This window comes from Trachypithecus francoisi, unplaced genomic scaffold, assembly GCF_009764315.1.
Source record: "Trachypithecus francoisi isolate TF-2019V2 unplaced genomic scaffold, Tfra_2.0 Lachesis_group7, whole genome shotgun sequence".
In the NCBI taxonomy this organism is placed as follows: domain Eukaryota; kingdom Metazoa; phylum Chordata; class Mammalia; order Primates; family Cercopithecidae; genus Trachypithecus; species Trachypithecus francoisi.
This window is the reverse complement of record NW_022681472.1, coordinates 87,221,448-87,244,862: the sequence shown is the minus strand read 5'-3', so window position 1 is coordinate 87,244,862 and position 23,415 is coordinate 87,221,448. Positions and strand designations below refer to the sequence as shown.

The 23,415-nt window shown below is 41.8% G+C and overlaps 1 protein-coding gene across 1 annotated transcript in view; it reads left to right on the top strand.

The window, feature by feature from the left end:
* The first annotated feature begins 3,538 nt into the window (after positions 1-3,538).
* The window catches only part of HHLA1 (HERV-H LTR-associating 1), a 39,686-nt gene continuing 19,809 nt past the window's right edge, over positions 3,539-23,415 (top strand). Inside the window, exons 1-9 of the mRNA XM_033202757.1 lie at positions 3,539-3,617; positions 4,641-4,700; positions 9,003-9,059; positions 10,163-10,243; positions 13,368-13,451; positions 13,555-13,638; positions 19,553-19,636; positions 21,577-21,633; positions 21,739-21,825. Coding sequence (XP_033058648.1) covers positions 3,539-3,617; positions 4,641-4,700; positions 9,003-9,059; positions 10,163-10,243; positions 13,368-13,451; positions 13,555-13,638; positions 19,553-19,636; positions 21,577-21,633; positions 21,739-21,825 — 673 coding nt within the window. The remainder of the gene's footprint in view (positions 3,618-4,640; positions 4,701-9,002; positions 9,060-10,162; positions 10,244-13,367; positions 13,452-13,554; positions 13,639-19,552; positions 19,637-21,576; positions 21,634-21,738; positions 21,826-23,415) is intronic.

Genomic DNA, 23,415 nt, shown 5'->3' with positions numbered 1-23,415 from the left:
CTCAGAAGTATCTGTACATAGTCAGGTAGGAGAAGCTCCAAGAAGGCTTCTTTCTGCCTCTGTTGATTCTCAATGGCCTTCCACTCAAAATAATCCACGTGACCAAAGTCACTTATTAGGGGATAGTATATTTTGACTGGCATATTTTGATCCCCTTCAATATATAATTATTGTTGTCCTGTCATCACATGACTTGCTCTTCTGTAGGGGTCATGGAAGAAACAAAGATTTATAAATAATTATCCAATAATAGTCATGAGAAATGTAGTGAAATAATGACAACTTAATTTTATGGTAAAGTTTTGGATATCTAATTCAGTCTTTAAAGACATAACTTTGAGGACTCACTCTGTCATATGAAGAATATTGTCTGTCTTGCTTACTATTGGAGTACCAACATCTTTTCTGATTTTTATTATTATCACTATATTATGTTGGTGCAGAAGTAATTGAGGTTTTGCCATACTTTAATTCTATCACTTATTTGTTAAACATTTATATAGCACTTGCTCCGTGCCAGACACTGTCCACTGCAGTCTATAAATGTAACATATTTTAATCCTCAGGACAGTCTTGGGTGAGGCACAGAGGGGTTTTGTAAGTTGCACAGCAGAACCAGGAAGTAAACCTAAGCAATCCTCCAACTCCAGGGTCTGTGCTTCTAACAACTATGCCATGAGCTCCACAAATGCTTTTTGACTGAGTGAAGGTTAAATAAGTTAGCCCAGATCACAGTGGCCAACTCAAGATTCAAGTAAAGTCTATCTGACCTTAAACCCAGGCTATCTCCCTGTCCTAGACTGTCCCAGAGTGGCCCGGACTTGCAAAGGGGAGCATAAGGCCAGATAGTCTCAGTTTTACTGTCAGTTGAAATCTAGCCAGTCTGAAGTGTTCCTTTATAAAACTCTCCAATTATCCAAACTATGGATGTTCCAAATATTGCATGAGATACACTAAGATATTATTCATTGTTATCAGAAATTCAAATTTAACTGGGTGTCCTATGTTTTGTACTTGTTAAATCTGACAACCTAATCCAAACATATAGTAGACTTGGCCTACGACAAAGAATTTAAAAATCAGGGAGAAGTAAAAATGCATTTTTCTCCAAAAACAGTATCAGTAGGAATTGTAGTCTTCGAGTAATAAATCTTAGCATGTTGGCTGGGCGCTGTGGCTCATGCCTGTAAACCCAGCATTTTGGGAGGCCGAGGCAGGCGGGTCATCTGAGGTCAGGAGTTCGAGACCAGGCTGACCAACATGGAGAAACCCTGTCTCTACTAATAATACAAAAATTAGCCAGGCAAGGTGGTGCATGCCTGTAATCCCAACTACTTGGGAGGCTAAGGCATGAGAACCGCTTAAACCTGGGAGGCGGAGGTTGCAGTGAGTCAAGATTGCACCATTGCACTCTAGCCTGGGCAACAAGAGCAAAACTCTGTCCCAAAGAAATAAAAATAAAAATAAATAACTCTTAGAATGTTTACTCTTAGTAGATGGAAGAGGGTGGTTAACGTAATGAAGCAGGAGTCAAAAAGAGAGAAATGTGTAGCTATTATATAAATGTAAATAATGGTTTTTCTACTATAAGGTTTTATCTTTTCATTCCATATTCCTCTGGTATGATGCTGAGTCCTGAAATAGATACAGAAGAAGAAGGGGAGAAAGAGGAGAAAAAAGAAAATGATAAGAGAATGAGAAAGAAATTAAGATTCCTAATATCTACCATATTCCAGAGATTGTAGTAAGCATATTTCATTGTCTCATTTAATCTTCACAAAAATACCTTCAGCGTAGCTATGACTCGGTCCATTCTACACATGAAACTCAAAAGGGGAGATAATGTTTGCACAGTCATTGAGGTGCCAGAGGAAAGAATCCTCCTTTAGCAGGAATTGCCTGCCCACCTCCACCCCCCGTCACCCTTTGCTGGAGAGAATGCTAAGTCCTGGCTTCACCAGGTGCTCGCTGTCTCTCTCCTTGTCTCTCTCTCTCTCTCTCATTCTCTCTCTCTCTCTCTCAGTGGAGAATTTAGCACAGCCAGCCTTGAGTGTGAATTAGCTGAGCATGTGTCTACATCTTCTAAGTTACTAAACAGCCCAAGGGAAGTAGCAGTGTCTACTCTGTCCCTGTGTCTCCTGCCTGAGCTTGATGCCTGGTATGTGTTGTGAGCGTAACAATGTGCCAGGCACGGGGCAAAATGCTCTGAATTCATTATCTTAAATCCTCACAAAGACCCTGTGAGAGTTCTCTTAACTGTTTTGCAGATGAGGAAACTTGATATTCAGAGAGTAAATAGACTTATGAGAATAGGTGAACTCCAAGAAAGCCCCAGCTTGTTGCTTCCTTGTAAGACCTGTCTCTGTGTGGGGTGGCATCCAGAATAAATGCCAATCACATGTCTATCAATAATTTAAAAGCTGTTTAACTGTTTCTGGGATCTTTTAAGAAAATTCCACAGGGGCTTCCCATTCCTAATGGACAGCAGAACTTCGCAACATGCAATTTGCCCTGAGGATGCTCCCTTCCGGCAACATTTTTCTCCAACCCAAGCACAGATTCTCTTGACTTTTCTTCCCTCCCAATTCACCTTCCAGATAAATCCATCCCTCTACCAATGGTAAATTTCCCCTCTTTTCAAATCATATCTGTGCAGCCTGTATTTAAGTTGTCATACATTAATACCTACACAGAAAGACTGTGCAGTTATCAAGTATGAATCAGACAGTGTTTTGTGTGGCATCTGGCACGCAGAAAGTGCTCAATAAATGTTAGCCATTATTCAATTTAGTCTCAGCTTTGCAGCTGTAACTATCATGGTGATTTTGCATGGTAAATGCAAAATGAGAAGGGCTGGCACAGAGTGCTGCAGAGAAGGGAAGAGATTGTGAACACTCACATACTCCTATGATGATATATTTTCCTATTTATGAGAGGAAGTGATGCTGTATTTGAAGGATATTTCCCATTTCAACGGTCAGAAAACCCACGGAAGAAACATTAATGCTCCCTGCATATGTATGCATCTCCCTCTACATTCCCAGATTTCCTGCAGTCATGCGGGGTCATGTAAGTAATTTTGGTATGGGCTGCAAGCAAAAGCAAATGTGTTGCTTCCCACCAAAGCACTTAAGAGTTGGTGCATAATCCCACAGCTCTCTCCCTTCCAGTGCCACAGTGAATCAAAGTCTAAGGAGGCTACATTTGCCACATGGAGAACTACAGGATAGTCGAGCGCCATTAACTGGAGTCCCCGAGAGACTGTGTGGAGCAGAGTTCCCCACCAAAATGCAGTGAATACATACTGCAAACAAGAAATCAACTTTTGTTGTTAAGCCATTTAAATTGTTGAGTTAATTTGTTACCTTAGCTTCCTAACTTCTCCTAACCTAGTCCAAAGCCTTTTTCAGATTGTGATTTTAATGATTCCTCAGGCACTGTTCTCAAGGGAAGGTCTGCATCAATGTGCTTAGTAATCTAGCCAGTTTCCTCCAAGTGCTTGTTTGCTTCATTCCAGGTGGGTCAGAGCATCACAGGCATGCTCGGCTTCCTGCCACGTGGTCCTCCAGTGAGGCTGTGCATGGGCCTGGCGTGTGTCTTGTCCCTTTGGAACACAGGTGGGTTTGGCTGGAGTTCTGGAAGTGTCTGTGTTGTATAATAAGTTTGAGTATCCACTGTGCTTTAGAGAACCTCAGTAGCCAACATTTCTGCCCAGAATCCTAAATGAATTATTTGTTCAAAATGGCAAGAATAACTTCCCCATTTCTGTTTTTCCCTTGACTTTTTGCCTTTGATTCCCACCTATGCAAAAGAATTCTCTTCACCTCCACTGTTGCGACCTTTGTCCAAAGCATTATTTTCCTTTACCTGGACCATGAGAGAGCTTTCCAAACCAGCTTCTCCTCTTGTCTCTCCACGACACATTCACCACCAATCAGCCTGAGTGATCTTTTCATAGGTCTTGTGATTTCATCTTCCAAGTTCCTCCCTCTTTTCTCTCCCCCTGCCCCAAATTATTCACGGACTTCCTACGTCTCTCTGTGTAGTGTACCAGGTCCTTTTCAGGCTCTGCGTGACCCTGCCTCCTTCACCATCCCTGCTTCCTATCACCTTCACCTGCTTCATTCTTTATGCCCCCATCACTGTTGGCCTTCTTTCAATTCTTTGAAGTAATACTCATGCCTACCTCAGACACTGGGCTTGTGCTGTTCTCTATACATCAAATATTGCCCCAATCAGTTAAATCCTACTCAAATGCAATTCATTCTTCAGAGCTCAGCTCAACCTCTCCTCTCAGGGAAGGCTTCCAGATTCCTGGGACTAGATCAGCCCCCTGTTACATACCCTCACCATCCTCTTCAAGGTATTCAATGTTGTTTTCCTATGTGTCTGCCTTTCCAGCACACACAATGCCTAGCAAATACTCGGCACTCAATAGCATGATCCATCATCAGTAGTTGGTCAACAAATATTTGATGACTAAATGATTAAATGAATGAATAAACTAGATGTGGGACTAAATGTCACTTCACAATCCCAGGTCATAATTCTCTCATCTGTAAAATGGGTATGTTAAATCAAATTATCTCTGGTATTATGTCTTGGTTATAATTACTCTGATTAAACCTTTTTTACTTTAGTGTCTGGTATCAAAGGAGAAGCCAAGAAAGAGAAGGGAATGACCTTTTTACCTACAACAGGTAAGTGGGTAGTAAGGGCTCCTTTTCAGCTCACTGTTCTTGGACAAATTCCTTGACTTCCCCAAGCCTTACTTTCTCTACCGATAAGACAGCGATTGTATCCACATCTAACACTCTAATAGTCACAACAATGGTTCCTGTGAGCTGCTCATTTCTTTATGGTTCATTGAATCCTTGTGATCTTAATAAATTCACAAAGACTGTGGCATTCCATTGGTGATAGAAGATTTTATAATGGGAGGTATTTTTACTTGCCATAATCGCCTTTGTAATAATTTCATCTTTCTTTGCTTTTCCTTTTTGATGCTATGAAATTGACTTTGCGGTACAATGATGAATACATTGCAACAGGAAGGACAAGAGGAGTCAGGGAAAACAGGTTTCTGTTTCTAAATTTTAGTAAACAAACAGGACAATTTTTGGTATGGTTTTGGTTTCAGTTTTGGTGGAAATTATGTTACTTTTTATTTTTATTCATTTATTTTTTTTTTGAGATGGGGTCTTACTCTGTCACCCAGATGGAAGTGAGGTGGCACAATCTCAACTGACTGCAACTTCCACCCGCCAGAGTCAAGAGATTCTCCCACCTCAGCCTCCTGATAGCTAGGACCTCAGGCATGTACCACCACATCTGGATAATATTTTGTACTTTTGGTGGAGACAGGGTTTCACCATATTACCCAGGCAGGTCTCTAACTCCTGAGCTCAAGGGATCCACTCACCTTAGCCTTCCAAAGCGCTGGGATTACAGGCATGAGCCACCAGGCCTGGACTATTTTTATATTCTCATTTATTTTTAATTAGTACATTCACGCAGTTCAAACAGCAAAAGGTACAAAAGAGTATAAAGTTAAAATGCTCCCCCAGCTGACAGCTTCCCTTTCCTGATAACACCAATTATACCAATTTATTGTGTATAAGTAGGATAAATTTCCATAAATATTTTTCCTATTTGAGCCTCCAATTTTCTCCTCCTTAAATGGGAACTACAATTCTTGCCCCACAGGTAATCATGAAGGATAAAAGGTGATAAAATACTAAGCATGAAGAAGTACAAAAAGTGCCAGGAAACTTCTATTTTAAAGATATTATTATGGTGGTCTTTTTATCCAAAAAGAGAAAAATATCTTTTTGTAATCTGTCAGGGAACTTATTTGAAAAATGCTCTGTATCACATCCTATTCAAAAATCTGTGCTCCACTGGTGTTTAGTTCAGACTTCAAATATTGTTATCAAAATCCACCCAAGGATTTGTAATTTAAAAAAGGAGTGGTAGAAATACTCTTTCCTTGGTGAAAGCAATGGTGCTAAAAAAAAAAAAAAAATGGTGCTCAGTGAGGAAGATGACACAGGGCCCCCCATTCTGCTTGGAAAGGTATAGGAATCCTGCCAGCCTCGTAGCCTGGGGCATCCCTGCTGCCTGGAGACTCAGAACGGACATAATCCTGGTCCCTCACCTGCATGGAGGACTCTGTTGCCTTGGCAGGTCACAAGCAAGGTTGATTGGTGCCTCCCGCAGATCTTACAGCAGCTGGTGCAGAGTAGACTGCTTAGGTAAAGTGCCACACAGGTGCCTGAGGGGTTGAAGTGGCCTCACCCAAGCTAGAGAGCTGACTAGTTGGCAGCATTTGCCCTGCTTAATTATGTCTCTCTCAGACTTCCTTTTGTTGTGACATAAGCCCCTTGCCTCCAGAAGCCCTATTATGGGGTAGGGGAGTCAGAGTCCCCACCTACCTCTAACCCCAGAAGCTCTGTTATTGAACCAAAAAGCTTGACAATTGGTAAAAGGCCAAATTGGCTTAAGCAGGCAACAGTTGACTTGACTCAGTTTCAACATAGTATCCGAAAAGCAGAAGACAGCAACTTAAATGGCCACTGACGGATAAACAAAAAAAGAAATGCGGTATATACATACAATGCAATATTATTCGGTCTTAAATAAGTAAACACTGCCATATGCAATAACATGAGTGAACCTGGAGGATAGTACGCTAAGTGAAATGAACCAGTCACAGAAGGACAAACACCGTGTGATACTACTTTCATGAGGTATCTAAAATAGTCAAACTCACAGAAGCAGAGAGTAGAAAGTTGGTCACCAGGGAATTAGGAGAGGGAAATGAGAAGTCTGCTGTCCAAAGAGTATGAAATTTCAGGTTACGCAAGATGAATAAGTTCTAAAGATCTGCTGTACTGCATAGTAATGATCAGTAACAATACTGTATTGTGCAGTTAAAAATCTGTTAATTGGGCTGGGCGCAGTGGCTCACGCCTGTAATCCCAGCACTTTGGGAGGCCGAGGCGGGTGGATCATGAGGTCAGGAGTTTGAGACCAGCCTGACCAACATGGTGAAACCCCATCTCTACTAAAAATACAAATATTAGCCGGGCATGGTGGCATGGGCCTGTAATCCCAGCTACTCAGGAGGCAGGAGAATTGCTTGACCCCAGGAGGCGGAGGTTGCAGTGAGATCACACCACTGCACTCCAGCCTGTGTGACAGAGTGAGACTCCAACTCAAAAAAAAAAAAAAAAAAGGAAAAATTTAATAGAGTAGATTTCATGTTGTTTTTCAATAAAATTAAAATTAATTTAAATTAAATTAAAAAGTAAAATAGAAAGGGCCGGGCGCGGTGGCTCAAGCCTGTAATCCCAGCACTTTGGGAGGCCGAGACGGGCGGATCACAAGGTCAGGAGATCGAGACCATCCTGGCTAATACGGTGAAACCCCGTCTCTACTAAAGAATACAAAAAACTAGCCGGGCGACGAGGTGGGCGCCTGTAGTCCCAGCTACTTGGGAGACGGAGGCAGGAGAATGGCGTGAACCTGGGAGGCGGAGCTTGCAGTGAGCTGAGATCCGGCCACCGCACTCCAGCCTGGGCGACAGAGCCAGACTTCGTCTCAAAAAAAAAAAAAAAAAGTAAAATAGAAAGAAGCGAGCGAGAAGAACATGAACAAAGAGTTGAGATTGCGCTTTTCTGATTTTATCTTAGCCACTAGCCCAATATGGGATTTAGGTACATCAAGTCAAGTGTGGGGATTTCAGTTTATCCATTCTTCAAAGTACTGGACAAGATGATTTCTGAGGATGTCATGAAGTGTTTGAGGCTGTACTTTCAGGTTCCTATTTTATTCACAAAAACTTTTATTTCAGTGTCTGGAAATAAAGATGTTAAGAAGGAAAAAGATGGGACATTCCTCAGTGTAATGGGCAACTACATCAGCCCTAAATCTTGACTTACTCTGTAACACAGAGCACATTTTTCAGACTCTGTGGCTTGTTGCTTTCCATTTGTAAAATGACAATGTAAAATAAAGCGCCTTCTCGATCCTGTTGGTACCTACTGTTGCAGTGGTCATTTTTCATGTTACGTGTGACACTAGCTTTTTGTGTGTCAGCTTCTTTTCTGAACCTCTCTGTGACCGTGACAAGATATGTTGCTTCAGTGTCTCATTTAATTTAATAAAATAAATTGTAAAGTAGGACACCTTCTCCATCCAGATGTAACATGAAAAATGACCACTGCAACAGTCGTAGTCACAATGCAGTGTAATTCTATGGCATGTGGTCCAAAACAACTGATTCTTCTGGTCTCTGCTTAATGTCACTTCCACAAGAAAGCCTTCTCCATCCCCTGACACCAGGCTAGTGCCCTGGTACTCCCACACCGTGTTGACATTCCTCTCTTGTCACGACATGTGAGTGTCCTCCTCCCTGACCAAATCACACACAGGAAGCCCCATGGAGCTGGAGACCGGGTTCGTTCCCCTTTACCATTTCATATTGCCTAGCATATTGCTTGGCCCTCAGTGAATATTTGTTGAATGAACCAATGAAGATTGAATGAATGAATGCCTTTGAAATTTCATATTTTTCTTTGACATTTTCTCCTTTGGTTGCATGAAATTTGCTAAGTAGTCAAGAGGCCTAATATTTTGGCCACTGCTCTACAGTTCTAGAAAGTAGGTTCTGAACCCTTTATTACCACTGTTCAAGGTTTTTCTCCTCTCTGGGACTCAGTTTCCCTACTCAGTTAAGGGGTGGGGTAAATAAGACCCCCTGTATCAGAATCACCAAGCTTATTTATTAAAACATGGATTTCTAGGCCACACCCATCCCAGAGAGGTTAGAATCTGTATCAGGGCCATACAGAAGAGTCTGGGAACTGCCTTTCCTCAGTGTCTGCCAGTGACTCTCACATGGAGAGCAGATGCCAAAGAGGCTTCCAAGACTTCTTCCGTTCCTGGGGGTAGGAACTGGACCACTTGCATTTTTCTCATGAAGACTGTTTCCTTCCCAGTGTCTGGCCTTAGAGGAGAAGAGAGGAAGAAGGGGGTGGCATTTCTTGCTACAACGGGTAAGTGCCGCTCCCGGAAATCCCTTGGGTTGTCTGGGCTGCAGAGCAATTCCTCCACTTCTCTGGACCTCTGTTGTTTCCCACAGTGGAGAGAATGTCATCTCTCTAATCATTATCTGATCATTAAGTAAAAGTTGAAGAAGGCAACGTTTGAATAAATAGGAGCACCAACAACTGTTTCCATCTTGGCAACTGTTATTTCCAAATCTTTTTTCTTTTAGATGGAGTTTCACCCTTGTTGCCCAGGCTGGAGTGCAATGGCACAATCTTGGCTCACTGCAACCTCCACCTCCCAGGCTCAAGCGATTCTCCTGCCTCAGCCTCCCAAGTAGCTGGGATTACAGGCACCAGCCACCACACCCAGCTAATTTTTATATTTTTAGTAGATACAGGCTTTCACAATGTTGGCCAGGCTGGTCTCAAACTCCTGATCTCACATGATCCACCCACCTTGGCCTCTCAAAGTGCTGGGATTACAGGCGTGAGCCACTGTGCCTGGCCAGTTTCCAAATCATTAAGGACTAGCCGGAGGAAGCGGGAATTTTAACTCCACTCACTATACGCTGCCACTCCTGCCACACCTGGGAGATTTCTCCCTCCATCCTGGGTCATATCCTGGACCTATTAATTCTGAATTTCTGAGGATGGAGCCCAGGTACTGGAATTGTGTAATTAAAGATATATATATATTTCCAGGTGATGTCAATGCTCAGCCAAGTTGTGTGGACCCCACTTTTACACGGGGTACTTATTTTCAAAGAACTGCTGAGAACTCCTGCAATGCCCTTGGGCTTCCCATTATGCTTGAGATACCTTTTATATGAGTCCTGAGTCTCTCCAAATGCAGAGATGCAATCGTCACTAAAAGTTAATGTTTCCTGTGCTTCATTGGGATTTCTCTTATCTATATTCGTCACTCTGTTGACTGTCACCTCCTAAGGTCGGGACCCTCCTCTTGACTTGGAACCCCTTGTGCCTGACACTTGGTTTGTGTTCAGCACATGTGCAAAGAAGTTGAATATCTACCTGAAGTTTGGAAATGAGGAACTTTTTCTCTTGCCGAGAAAAGCCTGCCAGTGACATTATCTCTGAATCTCTTTCAGAGCTGCCTGCAGGGTCAATTGATCTGTCTGCGCTTAACCTGACAGAGCTTGTGAATGGGATGTTGAGTAGAGCATTAAAAGGTAATCATTTTTTAAAAACACAATCCAGGTCCATGTTTTTTATTGTACCAGTGTCTTTTCTGAACCTTTCTGAAGCCTTGACAAGACACTTCACTTCTGTGTCTCAACTTTCTCGGTGTTCAGAGTGGAGAATAGGCTGAACTCAGTGGCCCAGGCCTGTAATCCTAGCACTTTGGGAAACTACTTGAGCTCAGGAGTTTGAGACCAGCCTAGGCAACATGGCAAAACCCCGTCTCCACAAAAAATACAAAAATTAGCTGCGTACAACGGTGCATGTCTGTGGTCCCAGCTACTCAGGAGGCCGAGGTGGGAGTATTGCTGGAGCCCAGAAGGTCGAGGCTGCACTGAGCTGTGATCATGCCACTGCATTCCACCCCGAGAGAAAGAGTGAGACTTTGTCTCAAAAAACAAAAACGGAAACAGAATGCAGAATTCATTGTCCCACCTAACTCAGAATGACGTAGAAGGTTTACAAGAATTTTGAGAGTAAATTGCATTCCAGACATCGTATGCTTGTAATTGTAACTCTGTTGCCATAAACTAATAATAATTACTCATTGATTAAGTTAATATGATCCTGGATTTCTTTTTTTAAGACCATATTATGATTACGATATTATTATAATCTTCTTTCTGTGTTCTTTAGCATCTAGCAAAATGATTTGTATGTAATACATACTTAGTGAATGACAGCAAAGCCTGAATCATCCCTAGTGTACACTCCTCACTGCCTTCACTATTTATTCTCACATTCTTCAGTCAATATTCACAGAACACCTATCACATGTCAGGCACTATTCTAAGTATTGGCGGATAAGGCAGTAAACAAAGAACGAAAATCTGTGGCCTGGGGGAGCTTCCATTCTATTGGGTGAAGGGGTAACCAAAAACAAACAATAAACATAACAAATAAGTAACGATACATGTAATGTAGAATAAGGGGGATGGAGAATGCCAATTCAGCATTGAGGTCTATGTAAATGGCATTCCCTAGGATTGTGCAATACACACACTGCACAACTGTGCCTGGTGGCTCTACACTTGTTCACTTACACATTTACCCATAAACATTATTATCCATCCCTGTCCCAATGCCTGTTACTGTAAATCACAGGGATATAGCTTCTGCCTCCAATTTGCTCTCATGAGAGTTGCCGTGGATAGGGCTGCCTTGGGAGATGCACGATAAGAAGGCAGTGATCTACCTGCAGAGGGTGCTGTGGAGAGACTGAGTCATCAGATGGAGGGATGGGCTGCCAAATATTTAGCCCTTCCAGCCCTGAACTGTTAATCCTGTCCTTTCCTCTGCAAGGCCCTGCCCTGGGCTCTGTGAAATTTTGCAGAGACTCGAATGCCATAACTGGTACCCTTGAGGAGTTCAAAACTCTTCCAATGACTAATTTAATCCTTGTATAACCTCCATGGGGTGGTACTCTCACTCCCATTTTCTAGATGCAGACATTGAAGCAAGCCCATTGCCATATAGAATTGGAATTCAGACATGTTTAATCCAGCTTTGTGATCTAGCCCAAAGTTCCCCCAAACTTGTTGCACAATAAGAAGGACCTGACATACTTATTAAATATTCATCTCCCCAGGTTCCTGCTCTGGAGATTCTGATCCAGCTGATCTTGGATGGGACCCAAAACGTACATTTTTGCCAAGGGCTATTTGTGATTCTTATCATCAAAAAAACTGAGTACTGGAGTATTCACATTTTGGTGTATACCCCATTCTTCTAAGGAGCTTATCAAACACAGTCTGGTTCTCACCCAGTGTACCGCATTAGGGTCTCCAGACAGCAATAGCCAGAGAGCCGAGGGAGAGAATGGGCACCGCTGGTGATTTGTGTGCACCAAAGTTTAATGATTCTGCCATTCCATCCACCATGATAGTGGGTCACAAATTTATATGAATAAAAATCACCTGAGGCCGGGCACAGTGGGTCATGCCTATAAGCCCAGCAGTTTGGGAGGCTGAGGTGGGAGGATCACTGGAGCCTGAGAGGTCGAGGCTGCAGTGAGCTGTGACTGCATGATTGCATTCCAGCCTGAGTGACAGAGCAAGACCCTACCTCAAAAAAAAAATAAAAAAATAAAAATTCACCTGACAACTTTGTTAAAATCCAGAACCCTGGGCATACCCACCTTTCCCCTTTCTTCACCATCTGATTTAGTAGACCTGAGTCACATCCAGGAATGTGCCCTTTTAATAGGTGCACCTTGTGAATTGATGCAGGGGGGTGATTCTCAGACCATGGTCTGGAAAGATCTCCCTCTGCTGCACTGTCTTCCAGATACAAACCAAGAACAGGCACTGATGGAGAGTAGATAAGATGCTCATGCATGTATTCCTAAACCTGATTGTTTATGTTAGTATTCCTGGTTTAAAACAAATTCCCTTTCTTTGTGTAGTAGACTGAAAATGGCCAAATATATCCACTTTGTAATTACCAGAATCTGTGAATACTTCTTTTTATGTCAAAAGAGTGAATATCACCTGATATGATAACATATTGATTGATTGAATTAAATATTTTGAGATGAGGCCATTGTCCAGGGTTATCTGTGTTGTGCCAGATGCCACCACAAGGGCCCTTATGAGAAAGAGGCAAAGGAGACACACACAGAAGAAAAGATCACGTGACGATAGAACAGAGAGAGATGTGGCCACAAGCCAAGGGACACAGGCAGCCGCCAGAGCTGAGAGAGGCAAGAACAGATTCTCCTTTAGAGCCCTTAAAGGGAGTGTGCCCTACTGAGTTTCAGACTTCTAGCCCCCAGAACTGTGAGAGAACAAATTTCTGCTGTTTTAGGCCACCGAGTTTGTCATAATTTGTTACAACAGCCTCAGGAGCCTAATACACCTTGGAATCTTACTTAAAGAGTTGCCACAGCTTGGGATGGATCAGGAAATATAGACAAATGATACATACTCTTCAGTTTTTTGGTTTAGTTTTACTTTATGATTTTTTATTTCTATTACTTTTTTGTTTGTTTATTTTTATCATTGCTTTCTTTATTTGTATTGTTAATTTCTAGGGACTGTTTACCTATTTGTATCATTTACTCATTGTTACCTTAGTAGCCATCTGCCTGTCTCTTTATCTGGTATGTTTTGGCAGATAGCAAGAAGTTCTTCTCTTTGCTGAGTGTCACTTCCTACAGTTCCTTCGCCTTCCACAAGTTTTCTGTAGCTGTTTACAACAGTGAGTGCTGCCTAGCTCTTCTTGATGGTGGTGGTGGTGGTGGAGATGTGTTGCAGGGCCGGTCTGTGTGTCAGGATCTCTGTTGAATCCTTTCTCTTCACAGTTTCTAACCTGAAGACGGTGGACCCCGCCAAATTCCCCACAAGGTATTGCTACTGTTTAAACAATCGGACCAATGACTTATCAGGTGGGTACAGCTAACCATGAGGCTTGCAGCTTTTCCAATTTTGCTTGTGTCCTTTTAGATAAGTTTCTGTTTTTCCTCAATGTAAGATAGGAAAATATGTTCCTATCCACTACCCTTAACCATGGGCACATTCATTATCCCAGTGAAAAACAGTTGTGTGTGCAAAAGGGACAGGAGGAAAATGTTCATGAAGCACTGTTTTAATTGCAAAATTGAGGAACAACCTAAATATCCATCATGAGGGAAAATGGTTAAGCAGTCTCCATTAAGTCTCCCAAGTCTAATTAAACTTTGGAAAACAGCCACAGATAATACATAAATGAGAGAGAGTGCTCAAATTTGGTCTGTGCATGGAAAAACTTCCAAGAGATTTTTAATTAGAAAAAGAAAGTTACCCAAAAATATGAAGAGCACAGTGTTATTGATAAGAACACATATGTGGGCACCAGATAGGTGATTCCCTCTGAAAAGAAGATTGGAGTGTGTTTTAGAGTGGAAGAATGTTGGTTAAAAGAGCCTTAGATTATCTGAACTTTGTTTCCCAAGGAGAGTATATTCATGTGCTAGTTTTATAAATAAAACTTTAAAATATTACATGTTCTTTATCTTAGAGAATACTGAAAAATAAAAGGGACAATTTTTGCACCACTAATTCACCCACTCAGTAATTCTGTTTGAGCCTGCACTATGAGCCATGCACCCTTCTAGGTGTGGGTAAAGCACACAGAGCAAAGTGAACACACCTCCTGCTCCCCTGGCACATAGATTCCTAGCGGAGAGCAGAGAGTAAATAAATGCACTGCAAGTACATGGCATGTGGGCTGACAGCCTGACCATGGGGACCATGAAGCAGGGGAAAGCTGGAGGGAAAAGTCATGGTGGGGGATATTACTGTGTGTAGGGTGGTCAGGAAAGTCTCCTCCAAATGAGGTGAGGGTTGATGGGTGATCTTCAGGATGTGAGGGGCCAGCCCTGTGGTTATTACTGGGTACAATGTTCCAGACAAACGCCTAAGCAACAGCATGAGGAGGACTAGAGAAGCCAGCATAGATGGAGCCGGTTAGCCAGGACAGAGTTGTAGGAAATTAGCTCTGATTGGTGAGGGCAAAGTGGGGAGGGTGTTGCAGATCATATAAAAGTTTAAGGTCTACTGTGAGGATTCTAGTTTTCACCCGGAATAAGAAGGAAGCCATTGTGATTGTCTGCATAGGGAAGAGACATGATCTGACATTTTAAAAGGATCCTTCTGGCTGCTTGTTGAAGACTAGATTGTAAGGGAAGCATACACTAAAGGCAACCAAAGCCTCTTGTACTTTTCCCCACTTAGTCTAATATTAATATTTTCCACCATATTACAAGCTCTTCATAAACATTTGTAATGGCTATGTAACCAGTGAATGCAAGCATTCTCTTAGCCACTACACTGTTCTTAGACTTTTGAGTGGATCTAGGTTTTTCTTAATATAAATAATTTTGCATTGGACACCTTTGTGCATAAACTCTTCCCTGTTTCAGATCATTTCCCCCACAGAGTAGAATTTCTAAAACAAATATTGTGAAAATATTAAAGGAAAGAATTACTAATATTTAATGAGTACTATATGCCAGACCCTACATTGAGTACTTAATGTCTATTATCTTACGTAATTTACCCTGTGAATCTCATCAACAAATACATTTGTGAGGAAAAAAATTCTTCATAATCATGCCTTTCTCACCATTTCATTAACCCCTGCTGAGGGTAGAAGTCTGTGCTGAGTGTGTCCCTACCCTGATTGTGTGAAAGATAAAAAAAAGATTTAAAAAGTTACATCTGCCTGGAGAAAGTTTATAATTTTATTTCATGAGTCAAATCATATTTCCACACACTTGCAACAATTATATGAAAAGAATGATCCACGGATCATTATCTACTGATAAAATTGCATGTTGTTCCTCTGCTAAGTCACAGCAACTTTCACAAGGTTTGACAAGAAGTCACAGCGCTACCATGAGAGGCTGTACACTTAGGCCAACAACTTGCCGTTGCTCAGCACCTTTGGGGATAATGTCTTTTTGGATGATCTTTAGATCTGGATCATTTTCTTTTTAATGTTTTTAACTCTGACCTATAGCCCTCCTTTGAGGGTATATTTGCATATTTTCCTGTTTTTCTTCCTAAATGAAACTTGCTTAAATTTTATTGATTTTAAAAATAATGTACTGTGATGTCAAGATGCTATGCAACATGGACAGGTAAACTAAGAAACCAGAAATAACTGATATCCCACCATCCACTGGTAGTCACTATTAACATGCTGATGAATGTTATACAAGGCTGTCTACACTACCTATATAACTCACTTATCTATCCAACCTGTCATCTAAGCTACTTATCTAACCTACCCACCTACCTATGTACCCCAGCTAATATCTACTCATTTGTGGAGACATCCTGCTCTACATATAGGAACCGAACCCATTCTCTGTATTATTTAGAATACAGGGTGGGCTACTATAAAAAATGACTCCAAAATAGTCCAATTTAAAGAAGGTAGAAGTTAATTGCTTTCACGTGTGATAATCTGGGCATGTAGACATGCCAGGGCTGCTCTAATGGTTTGATGGTTTTGGGACCCAGGCTCCTTCTAGCTTGTTGCTTTGCCTTACGTATGGATCTGTGTTCTCATAGCCTAAGGTAGGTTGCCTGCACATCCACAGTCCAACTACAAGGAAGGGGAAAAAGGATTTGGAAGGTGTATTAGTCCATTCTTCCATTGCTATAAAGAAATACCGGAGACTGGGTAATTTATAAAGAGACGAGGTCTAATTGGCTCATGGTTCTGCAGGCTGTACGGGAAGCATGACTGCTTCTGCTCAGCTTCTGGGGAGGCCTCAGGAAACTTACAATCATGGCAGAAGGGAAGGAGAAGCAGGCAGATCTTACATGACTAGAGCAGGAGCAAGGGAGAAAGAGGGGAAAGGAGTTTTAAATGACCAGATCTCACAATAACTCACTCACTATCATGAGAAGAGCACCAAAGGCATGGTGCTAACCCATACATGAGAAGTCTGCCCCCACGATCCAATCACCTCCCACCACGCCTCACCTCCAACATTGTGGATTACAATTTGACATGAGATTTGGGCAAGGACACAAATCCAAACCATCCCAGAAGGCATGCACATGTACTATGAATTCATAGCCTGGAAACCCTTCACATTTCTCTTACATCCTATTGACCAGAATTTAATCTCATGGCTACATTCACCTGCAAAGCAAGCTTGAAATTATAGTCATTGTGTTAAACCACCATGTTCCCAACTAAAATTTGATACTCTCTTACTAAAGGAAGGTGGGAGAATTGATATTGAAAGACAACCATCAGTATCTTTCATTTTTTCATGCAATTTTATAATCCACTCTCAAACTAACCCGTATGTCTTAAAAAATCCATTTCATTCCACTGAATGCAAGTATGCCTCATCCTTCACATGAATTCTTAGTATTCATTGACAGAATGTACCATGATTTATTTAATTTGTCTTCTCTTGTTGGAAACTTGGCTAATTCCTCATATTTTTGCAATTATAAACAAGGCTGTGATGAACACCTCTAAGTGTAAAATCACTTAGAATACTTGCCCAATTACCTCTGCAGAATAAAGCCCTCAAAATAGCATTGTTGGCTGACAGGGAAACAATATTATAATGATCTGAATTGCTAAAATGTCTTCTAAAAGTCTTGCATACGTTTACAGTCTTACCAACAATGTTTGAATGCCTATGTTTTTCCACTCACATTTGCCAACACTGAGTGTTAAGAGACAGTCTTAAATCATTACCAAAAGGATAGGTAAAAAGATTTTCTTAATTCTACCTTCTATTTATGTATGAAGGTAGTCATGAATCTTTCATTTTGATCATTGCTAGTAAATTAGATAATTCAAACTTCCATAAATGCAAAGAATATATTTGAATTAATAATAACTGGCTTTCTTCCAAGCCTAAAAAGCAGATTGTGAAAACAGTTCTAAAGGGAGAATTGACAAAATGCATTGAGCAAGAGGTTTCATGAGTGGTGGTAAGAATACTGAGAATAGTGGAAGCTTCAGCCCAAGGCAGATCTCAGCTGAAATCCAAGTTCTGCCACATACTCTGGAACTTTGGACAAGTTACATCATGTCTCTGAGCCTTGGGCAAAACCTGGACTCCATGTTTTGTGTGTGGCTTCAAAGCCATGCTCATAGCTTCTATGCAAGATTAATAATGACTTCCAAGTTGCATTTTATTGGTCTGTTTATGAATCTTTCCCACTAACCTCAACTTCTTCTATATGTCTTACACAACTCTCCAGTACCTAGTAAGTGTATGGCACACTGCTAATGCTCAATGAATATTTATTAGATAAATGGATTAATAAACAAAGGAGAATTTTTAGAAGCAGGAAGAAAATATATGGAATGACTAAGAGATAATACCCTTCCTCAGTTTCCACAATTGACTAAGAACAGACTGGTCTAAAGAGACAGAGAAGGAGGCCAAGGCAGGTGGATCACAAGGTCAGGAGATCAAGACCATCCTGGCTAACACGGTGAAACCCTGTCTCCACTAAAAATATTAAAAAACTAGCCGGGTGTGGTGGGGGGGCCCTGTAGTCCCAGCTACTTGGGAGGCTGAGGTAGGAGAATGGCGTGAACCTGGGAGGCGGAGCTTGCAGTGAGCCGAGATTGTACCACTGCACTCCAGCCTGGGTGACACAGCGAGACTCAGTTTCAAAAAGAAAAAGAAAAAAAAAGACAGAGAAAGAGGGTGCCCATGTTTGCATATATAGGTGTCTATACCTGCATAGGTATACTACATACTGCATAGGTGTTCTCCCTCTAGGACGTTAAAATGTGCCTGTACAGAAGTAATAAGAGTACCTCATGGCTTTGGTTCTTACATAGTAGTGCCCATCATCTGTTGGTCTTGGCTACACATTCCACTAATTGTCATATAACAGTTTCCTACCTCTCGTGGTTCTGTATTTTCAAGTTAGCTTGCTCCTGCCCAAACTCATGATCCCATTAATAAGTGAAAGGAGCGTTTACACAGTATGATGGGAAATCATCCATTGGCCCCAAGAAGCTTCCTCTCTAGAAAATGACTGGGGCTCCTCAAACACATTCGCCTTGTTTGGAAGTTAAGAATGGGCTGGATCGTGGAAAGCCATAAATGAACAAAGGAGGAGATGGCAGCTGTTTGACTAGAAGAATATTAGGAATTTTCACAGTCAATGGTGCCCACCATGTCAGGCAATGGCCCTGTTCAAACTCAGCTGAGAAAGAAAGTTCACAACGATTCTATAACCTGAAATGCAGAAAAAATTATCTCAGACACCACTCCTCACCACCACCACCACCACCACGAGTCCCCTTAAAAAGGGGGCAGAGGGAAAGGTTCCTGGTGATAATTTTGTAAAGTGTCTTGTCTCTATTGTTCATACTTTATAATCCACCAGTAAATTTCACATTGCACTTTCATTTTCCAACTCCCAAGTCTGTAAATTTACCTTACTTGTCTGCTTCCTATCAGATGGAGTTGGTATTCTGAAAACAATTAGGTAAAACAATGGGGAAAACCCCCCAGAAAGACCATTATTCAACAATGTGGTCTTTCATAGCTCTTAGATGTTAGTAGAGAAGGGGTTGGGAGAGAGGATGATAAAAGAAGAAAGAGGATTTTAACAGTGGATCCAAAGTTTACCTCTGGCCTGAAATCAAGACTTTTCCTTTTTTAGAATTAGTAGTATTTCTCTATACCATTGTTGATATTCCTCAATATACTAAACTAAATCAAACTTGTAAAATCTATTCTGAAAAATCCACATACAGTATACTTTTCTCCTTTTGTCTCTGAAGCAGAAATTAAACCTCCTAAATTTGTCTTGCAGATTTTACAGCTCTACTGGTAGATATCATTGGAAATTCCACCAGCTACCTCACAGAGATTTTTAAGTCAACCTCCATCCTCTCAGGTGTGTTCATCTTGAAAACACTTTGGTAATTTTGAGGTTTAGCATCTGTTGTGGTAGATAATCAAGCATAGTATGTTCCTCACTCCAACCCCTGCCATAGGTTAGGCTGGCAGAAACCTTCATGTAATCTTTATTTAGATAATCAATGTGGTTCAGTTTCCACACCAATAAATACAACAATATTTAAGTCTTCATATTTCTGGGATCCATAAAATTGGAGGAAGAATCCAAAGCTCAAAAGTTAAAGGAACGTAGGCAGACTCAAGAAAACATCGTCTGATGGGTCAATATACCCCCATTTTAAGGAGGACAAAACTGAGATCCAGAGAGGTTGAATATTTTACTCAAATTTGGTGCCAGAATTCAGATTTAAATCTATATGGAGCCTAAGCCCATGTTTAGAGTACAGTTCAGAAACATACACCTCATTTATAAGGTGGTTTCATGTAACCTCCAGGAAAATCACATTTCCTTAGGGGCCCACTTTGAAAAGCAAGGATCATTCAACAGTCCAACAATTGGTCTCAGCAGAAAGATGGTGTGATGCACTGTGGAGCAGCTACTATTTTAAAAGCAGGAGGAAGGGAGAAAGAGAAATAGTAACAGCTACCATTAGGTGTCAGATAATATTCTAAGGGCTTTCCATGTATTCTTTCATTGGATCCTCACTACAACCTTTTTTTTTTTTTTTTTTTTGAGACGGAGTCTTGCTCTGCCACCCAGGCTGGAGTGCAGTGGCCGGATCTCAGCTCACTGCAAGCTCTGCCTCCCGGGTTTCCGCCATTCTCCTGGCTCAGCCTCCCGAGTACCTGGGACTACAGGCGCCCGCCTCGTCGCCCGGCTAGTTTTTTGTATTTTTAAGTAGAGACAGGGTTTCACCGTATTAGCCAGGATGATCTCGATCTCCTGACCTCGTGATCCGCCCATCTCGGCCTCCCAAAGTGCTGGGATTACAGGCTTGAGCCACCGCACCCGGCTGGATCCTCACTACAACCTTTTAGGGCAGCTACTATGTTTACCCCTACTTGACAGGTGAGGAAACTGACACAGAGGGGTTAAGTAAATTCCTCAAAGTCACTCTGCAGAAGCAGAATTCTAAACCAGGTGATCTGGCTCTTAGCCTGTGCTCTTATGTTACTATGCTAATGTATATAATAATAGTAATACATTAATAACAACAATAATGATTACTCTAGCTACCATGCTCTTCTATCTGCTGGGCACCATATCTAGTGCTTCACTCCTATTATCTCCTTGGATTTTCCCGTAATCCTAAGAGAGACATGGAACCCCATGTCCAGAGTTCTTTAGGCAGCATCGTCAGAGAAAAGTATATTTAAGAATTCAGAAGTTTTCAGGCTTTTGAAGATCTAATAGTGTGACCACACCATACCTGATGTAACCTCTCCAACAGCATCCAGAGAAGCCCAGTATAATCAAACATGTTAATGGTAATTTCGCAAAATGTTCAGCCCTTTACACTAAGTAGTATAGATAAAGACTATCATAGCCTCACATTTTTCAAGTTTTGATACCAAGCTCACACAAAACATGGTGCCTTACAGAGATTTGGGGATTTGGGAATTACAAGTAAGGGATTGTGGGATTTGAATTTTCACCATTTTATAAAGGGGTAAACTGAGTCCTGAAGAGGTCAAGCAGTTCATTCTTGTTTGCATAGCTAGCAAGTGGCAGAGCTGATGTTGTAACTGTGGAAGCTGACCTCAGAGGCTCTGCCCTTAGCCACTACACCATCCCCCAAACCCAGCCAAATAAAATAAAGAAATCGGAAAATCAGGACTGCCTTAAGAGTAAAAAGTCAGCCTTATTTTCCTATATTATCCTAAGTTAGGTACTTTCAGCTTAATTTTCATTTCAATCAAAGACTTACAGCTTCAAACCCGTTGCTAAGTCTTATTGTGTACTGGTTTGTCCTACAGTGAGTCAAAGCAATGCATCGGATTGCATCTCCATCTGTGTGATGACAGGAAAGTCAGGTAAACCACTAGACATTCTTTGACAAGCTCTCTGGGCTGAGAAATAGACAAAACTGTCCAGCAGATGAAACCTAAGATCTGATGCTGTTGGTGTGATTTTTGCAGGAAGGAATCTTTCTGACTTCTGGGAGATGGAGGAAAAATACCCCATTATCAATTACACATTTACCAGCGGCATGTCTGGTGTGCTGGGTGAGTACCAACCTCCCAAACTCCTCCCATAGACTCTCCAGACCAGGGTCCCACCTGGCACACTAGCAACTGAAAGCTGCCCTCAGGTTGTGTTTAGCTACACTGTGTTAAAAATCAGAGAACTTCGCCATTAAAAAAAAAAATGAATTTCTGGATTCTCTTGCAAAAGGTCTGGCAATTCTAGATCCTCCCCCCAACACAAGGCAATAAGGGACTGGAACTGAGTAGCTGCCACCCTCATTCCCGCACTAGGAAGGGCACCTTTCCCCCCTTTTCCATAGTCTTCTCTGCCCCCTATTGCCTTGCACGTTTTTTCTCATATTAACTACTTGGTTTTTGTGGACATTTGAAATTGTGACTCTGTGCTGGGGACCTGGCCACTCTGTAATATCCAGTCCCTACCCAACCATGACCCACCTTCATGCCCCTCTGTGCCAAATTGGTCATGATGTTGTCTCCTTCTGAAACTTCTTCCCTACTTTTCCATATTTCAGAACCCTATTTGCCTGTTAATTGCAGCTTAGATACTACCTCCTCTTTTTTAAATATCCCCCAATCAAAGTCAGTCTTCATCTTCTACCGTCCCATAACACAGCACTTGCATGTCATTTGGACTCTATGTTACTCCAGGTTGTGACACAGTTGACATTTCTATGTGTGTCTTAATGAATGGAACTGGAAGGTAGAAGAAGTAGTTTCCTTCAGCCTCACAGCCTGCCTTCCCCTTGGTGCCTCGCACATAGTAGGCTCTTCATCACTTTCTCTTGAAGTGCAATGAAGGATACAGTAAATCTGCAACTCCATTTCAGGGGCTACTTTGCTTTTCATTGTAGGGCTTCTTTTGATTATGCTGTAGAAGGAATCTCAATTTGTGTGGGACAAGGCTACTTGATAAGAAGATGAAATGGGCAGTTGATAGAATGACTTCACCTGCCCGATTCTCAGTACAGATCTTAGAGTTGAGTCAATCTCATTCATTTGGAGAGTCTTTCCGTGACATTCCCTCCCCCCACCCCCCTCTCCCACACACACACCGGTCTCAATTAATTCTCCCACTTTGTGCTCCTTCAACAAGAACAAATGCCTAGAAAGAGAGAACGTATTTACAAGCTGATGCTAAAGCTGATGTGCCTGAAAGCAAGTACCCTGGCTGGGTAATAGTTTGGCTAGATGTGCTTAGCCTCATGTCTGGTTGATCTGGGAGCAAGGCTCAGGCTGGTGTTGTACGCAGGGTGTTAATGGGCCCAGAAGTAGGACAGAGAGAGGAAATGAGAGTACAAGGCCACTCCTGTAATTAGACAGTTCTCATTCTACATGCATTCAGGGGAGGTGGGGACCAAAATCCAACACAGGCTCTGCCCACCAGACTATAGGCCAGTCTTTGTCTTCCCAGAGGAAGGAACCCTATGGGCTAATAGGAGCTTGTCATCCTCATATCCACTGCTGCCACCACTTGAGCCTTCCCTAGGGAAGATATAAGGTGAAACTAATACTTGATCCCACTTCCTTCTTTCCTTCATGGAGCAACCAAGGATGCTGGGCAGATTTCCCTCTGAATTAAGCTCTCCTGCTAACTCTGTGGGAGCCTAT